Genomic DNA, 20,616 nt, shown 5'->3' on the forward strand with positions numbered 1-20,616 from the left:
AAAGCTAGCCAAAGAGCCATTTTACTATTTGAAGTCTTTTTAAAGAATAATGCAGTTGATTTGCAATATTATACAGTATATTAAGCAGGACATTCATACGGGATTTAAAATCCAATTATAATCCAAAAGTAGTGTGAAATGCACTCATAAGCAACATGCAGTCTTTTTTTACTGGCATTCTAAACGAACTTCTAAACGAACTTGTTCTGCCACCAACTTGCGCGCGTCACCCTTGTGCGGCAATGTTTGTAAACACAGAAAGGGGTCTATGGAAACCTGCCTAGTGTCACCCCATACACCTGAAAAGCAACCACCCTTTAAAACTTGAATTAGGGTTAACCAAGCACTCAAGTCATGTGCTTGGCATTCTGTCATGGACATAATCAACATTTCCACAGAGGCCATACCACTCACCGGCTAGACAATTGTCATATTTAAGGCATAGGTTTAACTGAAACTATCAATTCAAAAGGTGGTTTAATTTGACTAATGCCAAAAGAAGACTTTACATCAAGGTTACCTACTTTTACACAACTGGTACCTAAAAACTAAATATTACATCTTTGGCAGTGTAACTTAGTCCCATGGTTCATCAGAAACATTCAGGTTCTGTTTCAAATAACATGATCAATGAATATCAAACAAGTGCAGGTTTGATTCTGTACACGATAAATAGACCCATGGATAGGCTACAGTGAAAAACAAAAAGTTGCAGTGCCCCCTTTTGTCCCCATCCATCCCCAGTGCCTCCTCAGTCTAATCTCTGATTGTGCTGTGATGACCGTGGGGTCCCCTTACAGTAGCAATCTGATGGAAATGCTATCATAATACCAGAAAATAGATTTCTCCCTCTGGTGAACTTCCCAAAATAAAAGAGACCTTTGGTGTCAATAAGGATCAACAGCATACTGTACAATCAACAACATCCAGAGGACAGGGTTTATTGGTGACATCACGTTCACTCTTCGCAGTTCAAGTTTCTCAGAGCACAGGGTAAAGCTCTGAGCAACCTGTCCGTTGATTAGAAAATATCCTTATAACATTTCTGTAGTGTACTGCATGCAGTCTCCTGTGTAGTATGGGTTCTGATAACAGTATGGAAAACAATATTTAAAGAACTTCAGTTCCACCTAGTGGGCAACATGAGCACTAATCTTACTGCAATTATGAAGAACTTATTATAGATAGTATACTATAAAGATTATATTTTTTAATACCTTCATGGGATTATGTTGATGATTTTATTGAAAAAGAGAATTTGCAGATACTGTACCTATATAACCAAACTATGAAATTATCTGAGACACTCATTTAACACATAATGTGGAAGCCACGTTAGTGCAGGTTTGAATTTGTATCTACCAGTAGCTCTTTTTGAAATGCATTAATATAAAAAGGCACTCAATGTTGTTCTCAAAAACACCCTTGATAATTCTTCATTCAATACTGAAGGATCATCACTTGAAATCATGCTTGGGTTAATTCATCTGTATGGGTAATGAACCATAATACATTATGCTCACATGCAACATATACTGTACAATACACTGAGTTTACATGACAGACTGACCAGGTGAATCTAGCTGAAAGCTATGATCCCGTATTAATGTCACCTGTTAAATCCACTTGGATCCATGTAGATAAAGGGGAGGAGACAGGTTAAATAATGATTTTTAGGCCTTGAGACAATTAAGTCATGGATTGTGTGCGTGCCATTCAGTGGGTGAATGGGCAAGACAAAAGATTGAAGTGCCTTTGAATGGGGTATGGTAGTAGGTGCCAGGTGCACCGGTGTGCCATCATGGATGATCAGTTTTAGTTTTCCCCCCTAATTTTCTGCATAAATGTAATTAGGTTTTGCAACACTGCTGGGTTTTTCACGCTCAACAGTTTCCCTGTGTGTATCAAGAATGATCCACCACCCAAAGGACATCCAGCCAACTGGAATGTTGTAAGCATTGAAGTCAACATGGGTCAGTATCCCTGTGGAATGCTTTCAACACCTTGTAGATTCCATGCCCTGACGAATTGAGGCTGTTCTGAGGGGAAAAAGGTGGGTGACTGTGGGAACGTGTTCTGTACACTTTAATGTTTATCAGAATGTAATTATGGTCTTCAATTTCACTTTTAAAACAATCAAATTCAAAATACTCAAATGTTTGTACTGGGTCGGCAGGTAACCTAGTGGTTAGAGAGTTGGGCCAGTAATAAAGATGGCTAGATCGAATCCCCGAGCTGACAAGGTAAAAATCTGTCATTCTGCCCCTGAACAAGGCAGTTAACCCACTGTTCCTAGGCAGTCATTGAAAATAAGAATGTGTTCTTAACTGACTTGCCTAGTTAAATAAAGGTTAAATATTGTATTTTTATAATTAGTATAGTTCAGTCAAGATTCTTCAATAGACCACCAATTTAAACATTTCACATCTCTTAAGTACACCGATCTTTTCACCATGAGTGAAACATGTTGATCTTATTTCAGTCACATTGGGAAACTTCATATCCATTAAGAGGTAAATAATCTAACTCATAATTATCAAATTTGAAAGCAATATCCATTGAATTCTAACAATTTAAATCATCGAACACCAACATATCGTTCTTGAAATGTATTGATATAGATCTGTACACTAATGACTGATTAAATAACTGACTCAGTAACATCGTGGCAACATATGGCATTTCTCAGAGCAGAAGTGAGGTTCAGAATCCCACTTCCTCACCTAAACCCCTGCAGACTTCAAGGGAGTTTTCCAGCCACAGATTAAGCCTAGCCCGGGAGGCTAAAAACCATGGTCAATGGAAAATCTCAATTGAAATATCTTATAGTCCAGGACTACGCTTTAAAACACCAGCTGTCTGAGGAGCTCACAGATCACTGCACATAGCCCACCTGTAAACTGCCCATCCATCTACCTCATCCCCATACTGTATTTATTCATTTATCTTGCTACTTTGCACCCCAGTATCTCTACTTACACATTCATCTTCTGCAAATCTACCATTCCAGTGTTTAATTGCTATATTGTAATTACTTCACCACCATGGCCTATTTATTGCCTTTATAACTCCCTTAATCTTACCTCATTTGCACTCACTGTATATAGACTTTGTTTTCTACTGCATTGACTGTATGTTTTGTTTATTCCATGTGTAACTCTGTTGTTGTATGTGTCGAATTGCTATGCTTTATCTTGGCCAGGTCGCAGATGCAAATGAGAACTTGTTCTCAACTAGCCTACCTGGTTAAATAAAGGTGAAATAAAATAATCTGTGTCCGAGAAACTGCTCCCAAGAGCTTGACACTATCGGCTCAGAATACATCACCTCACTGCAGATACAAGCATGTACTAGCACTGACCCATGACTATAGAACACCCAGAAACAGGGCTAGAGAGCAGAAACACAGATGTCTTTAGGGACAGGGCCTGGTGTAGCACCAGAGTTAAATGGGCTACGGTTGGGGTTGAGAGCACTGTAGTGTTAAATTCATGTTTTAAGTATCCCTATATTTCTGTTATTACGGCGCTATCACTCAGTCAATAGTGCGCATGCGCAGGAAGTCTGGGTGTTGATGGACTTAGCCTTGAGTGTAATGGGTACCTTGTAGTGTGTTCATACGGTATAGTAAACTTTGTTAAACTGCAACCTTTTCATTGTGTCATTTCGAGTTAACATGTAGTACCTTTATCACACTCCTGAGCCAAACCAAGTCTGAGCTGTACTGCCCTGAATATGCATCCACCATAGTTTCTGGAACCGTGCTGGAAAGGATCATGTGAAAAGAAAATATCTGAACCAGCACAGTACATTTCAGGTCGGCCCTAGGTGAATCAGGCATAGTTGGGGTAGACAGCTAAGCCTTAGGGTGGGGTAGGTAGGAGGTATTACAACTGACCTCCAGGGTTCAGAAATATGTAGTTAAGAGCAGGGGGTAGGTTGATACTTCACAGTCCAGTGAACATTAAATCAGGATGTGTACATATTACATTATTTCAGTAAGAGGGCTCAGACTCGGAGAACCCCCCCCTGGTTTATCTCCCTCGTCTCTCTTAAAGCTCCAGAACTGCGGGAGCTCAGCCAATGAGGGGGAATCCCCAACCTTGGGCACACACTTGTGTTGTGAATGTAATGTAATGTTTACATTTTTTTTATTTATAACTGCCTTAATTTCACTGGACCCCAGGAAGAGTAGCTGCTGCTTTGGCAGCAGCTAATGGGGATCCATAATAAAAACAAATACAATCAACTGGAACCAGGCCTACTTTAACAACATGGGAATCCCAAGTAATATATTATTGTAAAAGTGAGGTAATAAACGCCTGTTATCAAGTCTTTGCTATAGTTCACTAATGTGCATTCTGGGACAAACCGATGCTCATCTCAGAAGATTGTGTTAAGGTAGACAGAGTTAAGTGCAGTTTTGCATATAGGCAAATAAAATAATTGAATGGCTAAATCAATAAAACAGTATGATATTAAAAGCGTCCAATAATACCTAATGTAGTGAAAACCATACCCCACGCAGATAAAATACCTAACATGTCAAATAAAATAAATCAAAACAAGATTAAACACACCAACAGAGACCAATGCAAAAATGCTGACTCGTATTTAAAAAATATATATAATAAACTTCCACACAACATCTTACAAGCCCATGGTGACACCATGTGGGGCTGTTCAGCTGAAGTCTCGGTCGGGAAACATGAGAGGGGCGAGCAGGGTCCAGAGGTAGAGGCCCAGGCCCAGCCAACTGGAGCTGATCTTCACCCACACAGCTGGCATACTGCTCTGCATGGCCTGGGTGGTGGTGTCAGGCCTGAGGAATGAAGGGAGAAGGTGTCAGTTTAAAGAGTGTATCTTTATAGTAGATTCATATCCTTGTCTCACCCCCTTAATTTAGACTGATCTGAAAAAACACAACAGGCCAGAGCAATATGGTGGATTAAATGCTGCCTATTAGGGATTTGCTTTCGCAAAGCTTTCACACAAAGGCTATTGAGATTCACCCAAAGAAATATCCCCCTGATCCCATGGCTTTCAAACTGACAAGGAATACATACACAAGATACCCAATATCACACCTAGAAATATTGTAAAATGTTCTAACATTTCTATAGAGCTGTGGCTCTGATGGTCAGCTGTTGCTGTACTTACTGGTACCAGTTGGTGAGTGTCATCATGATGTAGAGGGAGGCCAGGCAGAGGTGGAAGTGGAAGAAGGAGTAGCTGTAGGTGACCCCCTCCTCCTCATTATCCACGACCCTTCGCACACCGTCCTCCCCTACCTCGCCCTCTCCTCCATAACTCCCGCCCTCCTCGGTCTGCATCAGCTTGTTCACCTGGCTGTTGCTGGACGAACGGATACTGGAGGAGGGAGTCAAATCAAGCTTTATTTATACAGCGCATTTCAGACATGGAATGCAACACAATGTGCTTCACAGGAAAAAAATAAAATAAAAACTGAAATATTTACTACACAACAAACATAAGAGGATAAAAGACAAAAGCATAACAATAAAAACGGGCTAAAAAGCACCCTAAGGTAAAGCAAAGCTAGAAAGGTGTGGTCGGAAAGGAAAGAATGGAAAAAGTGAACGAGACAGAGAAAGAAGAGAGAAGGGGAGAGAGAATCTGAGATCTATTAAGATCATAGCATAACAGACAATTAAATAAGCAGCCATGATATGGATTAAAATTGGAGTAGCTAGCTACCTGGCATAGAGAGTGCAGAAGAGGAAGATGACCAAACCCACAATGCTCTGGGCGTCCCACCACTGCACCTGTCCTGGGGCACTGGTGGGTGTGGGCTCACTGGAGCTGACATTTGACACCAGACTCAGCAGGCTGGGGTTACACTTACGGTCTGAGAGAGACAGACACAGTAAATCAGCCATAGAATGCAGGAAAGTTATGGGGAAGAAAAACCCCCACAAAGTGACCTGCAGTCTTGAGGAAGGCAACAGCCAGGGCTCTAAACCAACTACCACAGCAGATATACCAAGTGTCTCTTAATTACAACACTTGAGTGCAGGCTCTTGCAGAGACACCCCAACACCTGTCTGAGCTTATCCACGGATCCACTACAAGCACAAGCCATAAGTAGGACCAGGAGTTTTTCCTGACCATGTGACTTAACAAGAAAACAACTCCAGGCCCTAGTAAATGTAACGAGTTGGGGAAGGTGAGTGAACTACCAAAGTCGGCCAAACTCACCAGTAGGAAACACTCATAGTGCTGCAGTGGTTTGGAAAGTAAAAATAAACAAACTGGAGGGAGAAAGTCAAAATGACAACAATGGTAGAAACTCTGTTGAAACTGGAATGGGAAAGAAGCTGAGACTCACTTGGGTTGTTGGTCATGGCGGACCAGGTGACATACATGGTGTAGAGGGAGATAAGAGAGGCCTGGAGCAAACCAGACTGGGGCTGGGCTTCCTGTGACACACAAAAACATAGGCACTGGTAAACATGCATACAATTGTCAACACTGTTTCAACAAAAACGGAGTAATAAAAGCATTCCCTAGCCAAACATTGTATCAATTATTACTGGTATAATTGCTAAAACTGCCCTCCTTCTCAAATGAAGGAACAATGAAACCGCCACAATACCTGTACTTTGGGCAGGATGGAGACGATGGAGATGATGACGCTGAAAATGAGGTTGAGGCTGATGAAGACCTTGTGCTCGGTGCAGTCGTTAGGCTGGGTGTAGTATATGTAGAACAGCACCACTGAGGTGAAGGCCAGTGCGTAGTGGAGGAAGGTGAACGACAATAAGCCTGAGGGAGAGGGGCAACATGGAGAGGGTCGGTAAAAACAGTCATGTATGACAAACACCCCCATACTCTTCAGATGCATAGAACGAGTATATGTTCTTCTAGAGCAGCAGGGTTCTTCAATCATGGTCCTGGACAGCCACAAAGTGTGCAGGCTTTTGTTCCAGTCCATTACTACTAACACCACATTCAACGTATCAAGGGTTGATGATTGGTTGATTGGCTAGTTAAATCAGGTATTAGTTATATAGCTGGAATAAATGTATGCACACCATGTGGGTCTCCAGGAGCAGGGTTGAGGAACCCTGCTGCTCTAGAAGAATAAACACAGTCATGGTAGTATAACTTCTTGAGCAGCATTAAGGTACTGTGTCCTCTGGAGAAAATACTTTAATTCTACCTGCAAACCAGCACTTTGAGTTGCCCTCTTCGGCGTTCCCCACCCATATCTTGTTCCAAGAGTGGGCAAAGTCGATGAGAAGGATAAGCTGGATGACGATGAAGATGAAGGAGCCAACCACGCCAAAGTAAAACCACACTGCCGGAGGAGAAAAGAGGCAGATCAATAAACAAATAAATACAACCAACTTCCTGGAACCCACAGCATGTTGATTGACATCAAGTTTAACTAACACTACGGTATTGTGAGGGGATAAAATGTGAGTTTTCCATAGTTTATAAAAGTATACACCACAAGACCAAAAGTATATGGACACCTGGTCGTCGAACATCTCATTCCAAAATTATGGGCATTCATAAGGAGATGGTCCCCCTCTTCTGGGAAGGCTTTCTACTAAACTAAGCAAAAAAAGAAACGTCCTCACTGTCAACTGCCCTTATTTTCAGCAAACTTAACATGTGTAAATATTTGTATGAACATGACAAGATTCAACAACTGAGACATCAACTGAACAAGTTCCACAGACACGTGACTAACAGTGGGTTTGTGCCCATAGGCGAAGTTGTTGTCTGTGATGTCTGGTGAGGATCTGGTGTGGCCACCAGCTGCATTACATACTGCAGTGAGTCTCCTCCTCATGGACTGCACCAATATTTAAAACAAGCCTATACACACCCTCAATCCAGCCTCTCTCAGCCTATTGCGGACAGTCTGAGCACTGATGGAGGGATTGTACATACCTGATGTAACTCGGGCAGTTGTTGCCATCCTGTACCTGTCACACAGGTGTGCACACCGATCCTGTGCAGGTGTTGTTACACGTGACCTGCCAATGCGAGGACGATCAGCTGTCCGTCCTGTCTTCCTGTAGCGCTGTCTTAGGCGTCTCACAGTAGAGACATTGCAATTTATTGCCCTGGCCACATCTGCAGTCCTCATGCCTCCTTTGCAGCATGCCTAAGGCACGTTCACACAGATGGCCAGGGACCCTGGTCATCATTTTTTGTGTTTTTCAGAGTCAGTAGAAAGGCCTCTTTTAGTGTCCTAAGTTTTCATAACTGTGACCTTAATTGCCTACCGTCTGTAAGCTGTTAGTGTCTTAACGACTGTTCCACAGGGTTCCTTAGTTGTTTATGGTTCATTGAACAAGCATGGGAAACAGTGTTTAAACCCTTTACAATGAAGATCTGTGAAGGATTTTTACAAATTATCTTTGAAAGATAGAGACATTTCTTTTTTTGTTGAGTTTAGATGTTGAAACATTGTTGCGGGACTTGCTTCCATTCAGCCACAAGAGCTTTAGTGAGGTCGGGCACTGATGTTAGGCAATTAGGACTGGCTCGCAGTCGGCGTTCCAATTCATCCCAAAGGTGTTTCTGTATGGACCTTGCTTTGTGCACTGGGGCATTGACATGTTACAACAGGAAAGGGCCTTCCCCAAACTGTTGCCACAAAGTTGGAGGCACAGAATCATCTAGAATGCTGTAGCATTAAGATTTTCCTTCACTGGAAATAAGGGTCCCAGCCCGAACCACAAAAAAACAGTCCCAGACCATTATTTATCCTCCAAACTTTACAGTTGGCACTACGCACTGGGGAAGGTAGCGTTCTCCTGGCATTCTCCAAACACAGATTTGTCTGTCGGACTGCCAGATGGTGAAGCGTGATTCACCACCCCTCTGTTCCAGAGTCCAATGGCAGCAAGCTTTACAACACTGCAGACCATTTTTTAAATCACTTCAGCACTCGGCGGTCCCGTTCTGTGAGCGTGTGTGGTGTACCACTTCGCAGCTGAGAAGTTGTTGCACCTAGACGTTTCCACTTCACAGTAACACTTACAGTTGACCGGGGCAGCTCTAAGCAGTGCAGAAATTTGACAAACTGACTTGTTGGAAAGGTGGCATGTTGAAAGTCACGGATCTCTTCAGTAAGGACATTGTACCGCTAGTGTTTGTCTATGGAGATTGCATGGCAGTGTACATGATTTTATACACCTTTCAGCAATTGGTGTGGCTGAAAAAGCCTAATCAACTAATTTGAAGGGGTGTCCACATACTTTTGTATATATAGCATATAACAGTGTGATTATTGTGCTTTGTCTACAGGTTCACTTCTGGCATATTCAAGGGTAAAATTACTTTCCCTCTCCTACTTCCTTTATCAAATTGCTATTAGTGGCTATTATCAAATCCATTATAATTTTCAGCTTGGTAATAAATAGGATAAATAAGTGAGGGATGTCCTATTTTAGTTTATATAAACACAGTGCAGTAAACCATGTGCTAGTTCAACAGCATTAAATTGGCTTCTACAATCTTTGATTACTTCCCAGGAAAAGGCTATAAGATTAAAATCAGCTTTTGTGAGCCCTCAAAGGTAATGTTTTTTTTATTTGTCTGATTGTGTTTGTTCACAAGAGCATAAATAGCATACTTTACATATAATAACTCAATCACTATAGATTGAGGATCTTTCAGAGGGAAAATATTTTTCACCGATGCACTGTACCTTGAACATGATAATGTTCCTGCTTTGCTAGTCATTTGCCAATGATTAAGCCAGTACTGTCAGACGTCACTTGACAGTCATTTAAAGTTTAATCATCAAAGTACCAGTATGGAAGGTTCCATCCGGGATGAAGAAGGCTCCCACAGTGATGCCGACCAGGATCAGAAACTTAAAGAACCAGAAACTGGGGATAAAACACAGGTTTCACAAAAAAAAAGCACAGTACGTCAAAAAAACGAGTATTTGAGTATTTTCATGTGTCTTCTCAAAGAGTAGCCAGTGAACTTGAGCCTGAAAGTTACTAAAATGTCCTATATATGATTTGTACACAACTTATTACAGTACCAACCCAAAATGGGTTGAAATTACATATCAACCGGATTCTGATTGTAATGAGGTCACATCAAACCATTTTGCCTGCTGGGAAAGCAAGAGGTGAAGGGCATGGTGGTAGGGCGGCAGATAGACTAGCGGTTAAAGGCGAGCCAGCAACCGGAGGAGTGCCAGTTCGAATCCCGGGTCTGGCGGAAAAACTCTGGGGGGGAAGTAAGCTGGAGGGTTGCTGGTATCAAATCCTCAAAATGCCTGCCGATGTGCCCTTAAGCAAGGCGCTTACGCCACCACAACACCAGCTCCGCGCCCAGTGTTGCAGCCCCCCGCTCCAACCTGTATATGTGTCTTTCAGAAAGGCTGAGAAAAAGCCGAAGTCAAATTTTGGTTGGACCTTGTGTACAATTGATGAATGAAGTGATTTAAATCTTAAATTGGTGCTCACCCATTCTGAATGGCTGCACGCGGGTCTTTGCTGCTCTGGACACTGACCATGATGGCTGAGAAGAGGAAGAAGAAGCAGGTCATGGCGAAGCACATGCGGTACACTGACTTGTAGCCCACGATGACATCGCAGTTAAACTGGTTCTCTATGCCTGGTATGGTGCTCGCACCCTGACAGAAGCCTGGGATCTAGAGGGGGAAAGGATAAAAAGGGCATTTCAATGTCATTTTGAGTAGCGTTTCAAAAAAGACATCGTCACAGAAAGTGCTAGAACAATTTTTTGTTTTACTCATAGGAAATACATTCAGGTGTTATGCTCTTACATGTTGACATTGTCTGACAAATACGCCACACAAACTAGTGATGCACGGGTTGACTCCCAACCCGCAGTCCCCACGGTTATATACACGGGGCAGGCGGGTTTAGGGTCATGAAATGTTGTGTAGATGAAGGGCAGGTGGGTGGAGGTCAGGGCATAAAATATTTTTGGTTCACCAGCCACTGTGGCAGGTAGATAAAAAAAAAAATCTACCGGCCACTCAGATTTTTCACAAGCCCCCCTAAAAACAAATTGCTCTAAAATTACATCAACAAAACACACAAAAAATTAGAATGCTTTGTAAATGTTTCTAAAACAAATGTATAACTAGTAAGAAGTAATGTGGTATATTGTTTAATTTAATTTCAGGGTTCGTACAGACAGTGGCAAGTCAAATTCAAGGACTTAAGTACTTTTTTCAAGCACTAATATTTATTTAAGGACCATCAATTTGTAATAGTTCCTATTATGCAATTGTTTCTAGTCGCCACAAGATCACAGTATATCGTCACAACCTCATGAAAAAAACGAATTAAGTTAGTATTCATCACGCATTTATATTTATGTTCAGTGTACATAATTTTAATTTGTTTTTATATTTAAACTGCCTTAATATTTGACAAAATGTTATGTCCCAACACAATGACATTAAAGTGAAATCTGACAGTGTAAAAGTACAAAAATCTCTAAAACTGGAAACACTTATCTCCCTCACTAGCTTTAAGCACCAACTGTCAGAGCAGCTCACAGATTACTGCACCTGTACATAGCCCACCTATAATTTAGTCCAAACAACTACCTCTTTCCCAACTGCATTTAATTTATTTATTTTGCTCCTTTGCACCCCATTATTTTTATTTCTACTTTGCACATTCTTCCATTGCAAAACTACCATTCCAGTGTTTTACTTGCTATATTGTATTTACTTTGCCACCATGGCCTTTTTTGCCTTTACCTCCCTTCTCACCTCATTGATCACATTGTATATAGACTTGTTTATACTGTATTATTCACTGTATGTTTGTTTTACTCCATGTGTAACTCTGTGTCGTTGTATCTGTCGAACTGCTTTGCTTTATCTTGGCCAGGTCGCAATTGTAAATGAGAACTTGTTCTCAACTTGCCTACCTGGTTAAATAAAGGTGAAATAAAAATCAAATAAAATAGGCCCTTAGTTAACTCTAAAATGTTATATTCTATACCTATTTGAATAGAAACAGTTTATTAATGTGTTTAATAAGATTAAAGATTATTTCGGGGAAACCCATTTACATTTTAAGGGACCCCACATGGGTCTCGGACACAAAGTTTGGAAATCACGGTCCTACTAACCTCTCTCCCTGCTTGCTTCAATGCTTCCTCTTCCTTTGTATCTCATTTGCCTCCATTGCTTCCTGACTCACCACTGTCTGTCTCACTACTCTCTGTAAATAAAAGGTATTATGTTATGAGAAATTGTAGTAGCCCATCTTTCGATTATAGCTAGCTTAATTTCAGTCAACTTCACCTGCTGAGGTCAGGCTCCATTCTACATTAGCTTCTAACTTCCTCCTTCTGGCCAGCTAGTTATAGCTAGCTACCTGGCTAATAGCCAGAGACCTTGAGCTACCTAAGAAAAACAATTGCAATTTTTTCAAATGAATCTTTATTTAACATCTGACTGAAATATCAGCGACTATTTACCAGTTGTACACTCATTCTCAAATAGTAAGTTTTTGTTTGTTTGGGGGATGTCTGTTGACACGGCATGAGTCGAGGGATGTTAAAGAAATCCCACTGTCAGCGGCGTCTCTCTGCCACTTGCAGGACTGGGCTGAGTTAGTTTGTTTTACCTCTCGGCCTATGTCGTGGGCAGAGTTTCCCGTTGGACAGAATGGTGAATGAATGCACTGCTAAACAAGGCAAATCCGGGGTAGCAGGCGACCATAACAAGTAGACATGAATCATTCATGATTCCACTCGTTCGCAAAGGTAGGCGTGATTAGAACTCAGATCAAAAAGCCTTCTGAGCATTGATCTATGCAATAATAAGTGGGTAAACTGTAATTAACCAAATAAAAAAGGTGAGTAAAGCCTATTTAAAAAAAAAAAAAAAAAATGCGTAAACAGCATTTACCCTTCACTACATCCCTGGTTGGGTCTGGTAAAACCCATTCATAAACATCAATATCCTGCCAGGCAGGATTACATTTAAATTTGCTCTGAATTTTAGCTATCGATGTTACATTTGGCTGCACTTCAGTCAGTTCTGTACCAGTAGTGTGAGTGGAATGAGCATGCTTGCAAGACGAAAATGTTTTTCGTATATTTTTCATATTTAATTGGTTTCGGTTCTCCTCACATTTTAATTCAGGTACTTTTCAAGTACAAATTTGAGACAATGTCAGATTTAAGGTATTCCAGTACTTGAATTTCGGGATGCCAAATTCATTAAGCACCTTGTGCGAACCCTGACATTTTTAACCAAAATATCACAGATGAGACAAAAAAATGTCAGGGTTCACACAAGGTGCTTAAAGTACTTGAATTTCACAAGCTGAAAATTAAGTACTGGAATACCATGACAATCAGACATGTTCCTCAAATTGGTACTTGAAAAGTACTTGAATTAAAATCAGTGCCAGTTTACCGTGGTAGCCGACTCTAATCATGTTTGTGTCTGAGATTGAGTCTGACTAGTAGAAGAAGCATTGTATTCTCTTCCCTAGAAGTTGAAACTCAAACATAGAAAAACAACCTAGCTTGTGAACAAAACAATGTATACTAAACAAAAATCTAAAACACAACATATGTTGTGTTAGTCCCATGTTTCATGAGCTGAAATAAAAGATCCCAGAAATGTTCTATACAGACAATAAGCTTATTTCTCTCTAATGTTTTGACCAAATTTCTTTACAGCCCTGTTAGTGAGCATTTCTCCTTTACCAAGATATCCAGGTGTGGCATATCAAGAAAATGATTAACCTCTACGGGATCGGTCCCCCTCCCCCCCGCGGGACAGTTGAGCTAACGTAGGTTGTAAGTAACAAAAAATATCCCAGGACATAGACATATCTGATATGGGCAGAAAACTTAAATTGTTAATCTAACTGCACTGTCCAATTGACAGTAGCTATTACAGTGAAAGAATACCAAAAATGTGCATGTTTTTTATTTTTATTATCTTTTACTAGATCTAATGTCTTATATTCTCTGACATTAATTTCACATTTGCACAAATTTCAAAGTGTTTCCTCTCAAATGGTATAAAACATTCATATTGCTGCTTCAGGTCCTGACTACAGGCAGTTAGATTTGGGTATGTCATTTCAGGCGAAAATTGAAAGGGGAAAAAAAGGGACGGATCCTTAAACAGCATGATCATTACACAGTTGCACCTTATGCTGTGGACAATGAAAGGCCACTAAAATGTGCAGTTTCGTCACAGAACACCACAGATGTCTCAAGTTGAGGGAGAGTGCAATTGGCATGCTGACTGGTAGAATGTCCACCAGAGCTGTTGCCAGATAATTTAATGGTAATGTCTCTACCATAAGTCGCCTCTGTTATTTCAGAGAATTTGACAGTACTTCCAACTGCAGACCATGTGTAACCACGCCAGCCCAGCACTTCCATATCTAGCTTCTTCACCTGCAGGATAAGCTGAGGGGGTGCTGAGCAGTATTTCTGTCTGTAATAAAGCCCTTTAGTGGGGAATAACTCATTCTGAGTTGGTGAGCCTGGCTACCAAGTGGGTGGGCCAATTCCCTCCCAGGCCCACCCATGACTGCGCCCTTGCCCAAGTCATATGAAATCCATAGATTAGGGCATAATGAATTCAGCAAGGCACTGTTGCAGCGCAATGTGGAATAGGCTATTTAGGGTTCGTGATTCTTTGACTTTGTGCGATTCATTTACAAGCTATGAAACAAAACAGTAGAAATGCTTGAAAACAGCTACTGCAGAATTAATTTGACTAAATGTGCTCAGACTTACTATTTTTATTCACAAATGCGAGTGAAATACTCACACTGTTGAACCCCGACCACCCGCCAACATGGCTAGTGAAATAGACATCTTTACCCGCCAATGCCAAAATCTACCGGCATTTGGCAGGTGTAGATTTTAGATTGAAGTGTCCATTCTATAATTGATGACATTCTGATCTAATTAGACAAGTTCACTTACAAATAACCTACCAAAATGTTGGAAATTATAAGCAGAAACATATCTAAATTAGGAAGAAAATAAATTCTGCACCCCGTCAAAAATCGTTACGCCATCTTGGACTGTAGCCTAAGCGCATTTTCGATATTTGCAGGATAGGGTCGGATGCGGGCCTCAAACTTTCACTTGATCACATATAGTCGGGTGGTTACGGGTGGCTTATTAGCAATTGCGGATAGATTATCACTAAAGTCCCTGGTTAGAATCCAGGCTGAATCACATCCGATCGTGATTGGGAGTCCCATAGGGCAGCGCACAATTGGCCCAGCGTCATCCGGGTTTGGTCGGGGTAGGCCGTCATTGTAAATAAGAATTTGTTCTTAACTGACTTGCCTAGTTAAATAAAGGTTAAATAAAAAAATGTAATGTGTAATTGCAGGCAGGTGCAGTTGAACAAACAGCACCACTAACACACTGATCGGAGTGTCATACTTTTTGGAGCTGTGCCTCCATGCCAGGGAGGATCATGATGACAGACACCAGGGTCCCTAGGAGTAGAAAGAAGGAGAACACCAGCCGGGTGACAGTGGAGTTTCTGGAGGAGGGACAGCAGCCACATAGCAGACATGGAGCGGAGCCACACAGACAGGAGGCCTAGTGGAGAAAAAAGTGAGAAAAGAGAGCACACATTGATCCTCATGGGACTGTCATTTTGATGTCATTTAACCATTGTGGTGGAGGTTCCAGAATGAATACATCTGCACAACATTGTTAGTCACTTGTTTTATGAACAATGCATGCTAATGTCTTGGTGGAATCTCAGCAACAAGACAAAATTATACATGGGATCATATAGCAGGATTGAAGGAGGAAGTCACTCCAATCCAAGACGGCATAGCAGTCGGATGTGTGTTTGTCTTGTCCCGTGTTAATTGAGTCAGTAAATAGTATTTTTCGTATATATTTAAGATACGAAAAATGATGCCCTCAATATCACACAAATTATCAAGGAACCTACGAGGTACAACCCTAAATCAGTAAACATGGGCACCCTCATAGATATCATCCTGACCAATTTGCTCTCCAAATACACCTGTCTTCTACCAGGTCTCAGCAATCACTGCCTGCGTCCGTAATGGATCCGTGGTCAAACAACCACCCCTCATCACTGTCAAACGCTCCCTAAATTCTAATCAACCTGGCCCGGGTATCCTGGAAGGATATTGACCTCATCCCGTCAGAAGAGGATGGCTGGTTGTTCTTTGAAAGTGCTTTCCTCACCATCTTAAATAAGCATACCCCATTCAAAAAATGTAGAACTAAGAACAGATATAGCCCCTGATTCACTCCTGACTTGACTGAATAGAACAAAAACATCCTGTGGCATACTGCAATAGCATCGAATAGCCCCCGCGATAGGCAACTTTTCAGGGAAGTCAGGGACCAATACCAATACCTTTTTCAAACAGAAATTCATCCTGTAGCACTAATTCCAAAATGTTTTGGGACACTGTAAAGTCCATGGAGAATAAGAGCACCTCCTCCGAGCTGCCCACTGCACTTCAGGCGAGGAAACTGTCACCACCGATAAATCTACAATAATCGAGAATTTCAAGCAGCATTTTTCTACGGCCGGGCTATGCTTTCCACCTGGCTACCCCTACCCCAGCCAACAGCTCAGCACCCCCTGCAGCAACTTGCACAAGCCCCCCCCACCACACTTCTTCACTCAAATCCAAATAGCTGATGTTCTGAAAGAGCTGCAAAATCTGGACCCTACAAATCAGCTGGGCGAGACAATCTGGACCCTCTCTTTCTAAATTATCTGCCGCAATTGTTGCAACCCCTATTATTAGCCTGTTCAACCTCTCTTTTGTATCGTCTGAGATCCCCAAAGATTGGAAAGCTGCCGAGGTCATCAAAAGGGGAGACACTCTAGACCCAATCTGTTACAGACCTATATCTATCCTGCCCTGCCTTTCTAAAGTCTTCGAAAGCAAAGTTAACAAACAGATCACAGACCATTTTGAATTCCACCGTACCTTCTCCACTATGCAATCCGGTTTCCAAGGTGGTCATGGGTGCACCTCAGCCACGCTCAAGGTCCTAAACGATATCATAACCACCATAGATAAAAGACAGTACTGTGCAGCAGTCTTCATCGACCTGGCCAAAGCTTTCGACTCTGCCAATCATTGCATTCTTATCGGCAGACTCAACAGCCTTGGTTTGTCAAATCACTGCCTCGCCTGGTTCACCAACTACTTCTCAGATAGAGTTCAGCGTGTCAAATCGGAGGGCCTGTTGTCCGGACCTCTGGCAGACTGTATACATCTGGCCCTTCTTTGGACACTGTTAACAAACCCCCAAACGAGCTTCAATGCCATACAACTCTCCTTACGTGACCTCAAACTGCTCTTAAATGCTAGTAAAACTAAATGCATGCTCTTCAACCAATCGCTGCCAGCACCCGCCCGCCCGACTAGCATCACTACTCTGGACAGTTCTGACTTAGAATATGTGGACAACTACAAATACCTAGGTGTCTGGCTAGACTGTAAACTCTCCTTACAGACTCACATTAAGCATTTCCAATCCAAAATTAAATCTAGAATCGGCTTCCTATTTTGCAACAAATCCTCCTTCACTCATGCTGCCATACATACCCTCGTAAAACTGACTATCCTACCGATCCTTGACTTCGGCGATGTCATTTACAAAATAGCCTCCAACACTCTACTCAGCAAATTGGATGTAGTCTATCACAGTGCCATCCGTTTTGTCACTAAAGCCCCATATACTACCCACCACTGCAACCTGTATGCTCTCATTGCCTGGCCCTCACTACATATCCGTCACCAAACCCACTGGCTCGAGGTCATCTGTAAGTCTTTGCTAGGTAAAGGCCCGCCTTATCTCAACTCACTGGTCACCATAGCAACACCCACCCATAGCAAGCGCTCCAGCAGGTATATTTCACTGGTCATCCCCAAAGCCAACACCTCATTAGGCCGCCTTTCCTTCCAGTTCTCTGCTGCCAATGACTGGAACGAATTGCAAAAGTCACTGAAGCTGGAGATTTAGATCTCACTCACTAACTATAAGCATCAGCTGTCAGAGCAGCTTACCAATCACTGCACCTGACACAGCCCATCTGTAAACAGCCCATCCAACTACCTCATCCCCATATTGTTCTTTTTTTGCTCTTTCTCACCCCAGTATCTCTACTTGCACATCATCATCTGTACATCTATCACTACAGTGTTGATGCTAAATTGTATTTATTTTGCCACTATAGCCTATTTATTGCCTTACCTCACAAATCTTACTACATTTACACACTGTATGTAGATTTTGTTATTGTGCTATTGACTGTATGTCTATCCAGTGTGTAACTCTGTTGTTTTTTCGCACTGTTTTGCTTGATCTTGGCCAGATCGCAGTTGTATTTGAGAACTTGTTTTCAACTGGTCTCCCTGGTGAAATAATGGTGAAATAAATTGTCAAAAAAACATTATGAGACAGAAACTATGGAGCCTATGGATTAAACTGAAGGCGAATAATCTAAGCATTACTAGGTAATGGTAAATGAAGCTAAAGACTAGTTATCTTCGTATTTATGCCAGCAAGCAAACATGTCTAGCTAACTATAGGACCAGAATATGGGTTTTACAGGAGACGTGGAATATGGCGATAAAGGAGAAGCGCCATAGTCAACGTCTCCTGTAAAACCAGATTCGGCTTTCGCTAGCGATAAGACTTTCTAGCTTGCTAACACCGTTGACCAATTGCTTGCTAGCTAACCCCGATGTCTCAAACACAGAAACGGCAGCATGAAAGGATTTTGTTGTGCTACTTACACAGCTAGCAAGGGAGCACAAGGCCATGCAAGCCCCCATTTTCTAAGCGATGTCCTCTTCTTCTCTGGTATTATGGCGGTCCACAAACAAATGTTAAAGGTGCATGCCGCCACCTACTTTACGGGTAGTGAACGAAAGAAAATCCATTGCTGGGGAAAGGGGAAAAAAACATTCATAATACAATACAAAGATGTAATACATCAGCAGGTGTTTCAGCCATTACATTCACCACGTATTAACGTTTACAAATGTCAATCATTGCTTTCTAAACAGTTTTCTAAACATGCTAATATGCCCCCCTTAATTTTTTTTGCAGTTTTGAAACTGCAGTAACTGAAGTCCGCTGTGGTATTTTATGCAGCAATTGCAGCATACTGCACTCTAACTACAGTTATACTACACTCTGACTGCATTTTGTGTGTGTTTAAGGGCCTTATCTTTCATGTCAGCGAGAAATAAGCTTAAATAAATAGAAAAATACACCTACTGTAGCAGTTTTGCACAGATCCATACACTGTGTTCTAGGTGACCCCAATTAACTTACACACAGGTGTTCGGAGCACACTAGATAGCTAATTAGCATAGGTGGTGGCCTATGCCTTCCATCTGTCTTCCATAAACCAGCGCTGCAACATGGAGATAATGGCAGTGTGGGAATACTAACCTTAAACCAATTAAGGTGTGTAGTAATATACCTTTAGTTTTTTGAAAATTACTTCTCGCTGATATGAAAGATACTTTCCTTATGTTTCCAAAACAGTAATGCAAGCGATGCATGCTATTGTTTAGAACAAGTGTTGGGGCTCCCCCAGTCAGAAGATCCTATGACAATAGGTGCTATAGTAATTAGAGTCTTTGAATGGCATAGTCAGTACCCTGTTGGCGAGTAACATTTACCGGTGTCTCTAATCCAACTACCATGATTTCTTCAACGTTACTCCCTTCTTCCACTCTGGAAATGGATTGCAGAGGCTCCGTAAGGAGGGTGTAACAAAATTGCGGAGGCTTGCAGAGGCCAAATCAAGTTCTATACCGCAGCGCCTCCAAAATGTTGTAAAAGGCTCTACATGGTCAATCCGACAGCATTTACTGTGATGCGGCCTTGCAGAAGTCAGATCATTCATACTTATTGCGCTTCTGGGAGCTGTCATAATGCATCCAATTAAATTGGTCTGCACTGCACCACTCATAGTGATTCAGGGCTAATCCCTATAGCCATCCAGCTAATTATAAACAGCTGGCTAAATGAAAAGACAACACCTACCTCTTCTGAGATGTTGGAGTCCGTTTCCCGGTGCTTGACATAGGAGCTCAGCCAAGATAGCATGTAGTAAAAAATCTCCATCCCGAATATCCCCATTGCCTCCCAAAACATGTGCCTATATTTAGGCTATTGTTTATATGTGTATTTCACACTATGTTGAGGTAAAAATCGGAGCATAATGCTTGTCTGGATGTAAACCCCAATACATGCACGTGCATTTTAGATCTGCATTGCTTGGCTGTTTGTGGTTTTAGGCTGGGTTTCTGTACAGCACTTTGTGACATCGGCTGATATAAAAAGGGCTTTATAAATACATTTGATTGACTGATTGATGTTCATGTCATCGTCATCAATCACCTGCATTACAGTAAAAAAATATAATATATGTTTTAATTGAATATTAAAACATATAATCTACTTGCAAGTGAAACCACTCAACATGTACATTATTCAGTCATCTAACAGACTCCCATCCAGAACGACCCACAGAAGAAACCAGGGTCAACGCCCTGCTCAAGGGCACGTCGATAGATCACCCACAAGGTCAAAAACTGGGACACG

The 20,616-nt window shown here is 41.7% G+C and overlaps 1 protein-coding gene across 3 annotated transcripts; it reads right to left on the reverse strand.

Moving 5' to 3' along the window:
* Positions 1-911: 911 nt before the first annotated feature.
* Positions 912-19,890, reverse strand: serinc2l (serine incorporator 2, like). Of its 3 annotated transcripts, none has more exons than XM_035750464.2 (11): positions 19,689-19,890; positions 18,792-18,940; positions 15,424-15,585; positions 10,467-10,654; positions 9,796-9,875; positions 7,184-7,321; positions 6,617-6,786; positions 6,350-6,440; positions 5,719-5,869; positions 5,161-5,370; positions 912-4,822 (listed from the first exon to the last, which is right to left on the reverse strand). In XM_035750464.2, exons 2-11 carry the CDS (start codon positions 18,828-18,830, stop codon positions 4,684-4,686), a joined length of 1,368 nt encoding a protein of 455 aa, XP_035606357.1. In that variant the 5' UTR covers positions 18,831-18,940; positions 19,689-19,890; the 3' UTR covers positions 912-4,683. The 3 variants fall into 3 exon arrangements, with proteins under 3 accessions (XP_035606357.1, XP_035606358.1, XP_035606359.1); XM_035750465.2 differs by having other exon boundaries at positions 19,667-19,890; XM_035750466.2 differs by lacking the exon at positions 19,689-19,890 and adding an exon at positions 19,279-19,426.
* Between the last annotated feature and the right edge of the window lie 726 nt (positions 19,891-20,616).

The sequence above is a fragment of the Oncorhynchus keta genome, chromosome 34 (genome assembly GCF_023373465.1).
Source record: "Oncorhynchus keta strain PuntledgeMale-10-30-2019 chromosome 34, Oket_V2, whole genome shotgun sequence".
NCBI classification, from domain to species: Eukaryota; Metazoa; Chordata; class Actinopteri; order Salmoniformes; family Salmonidae; genus Oncorhynchus; species Oncorhynchus keta.

Coding starts and splice junctions, on each gene's coding strand:
- serinc2l (XM_035750464.2), bottom strand. CDS start 18,830: ATGGGGGCTTGCATGGCCTTGTGCTCCCTTGCTAGCTGT. Junction 7,322..9,795: donor GGATGGAACCTTCCATACTG/GTACTTTGATGA, acceptor CTCCTCCGGCAG/TGTGGTTTTACTTTGGCGTG. Junction 6,787..7,183: donor CTCAAAGTGCTGGTTTGCAG/GTAGAATTAAAG, acceptor CCTCTCCCTCAG/GCTTATTGTCGTTCACCTTC.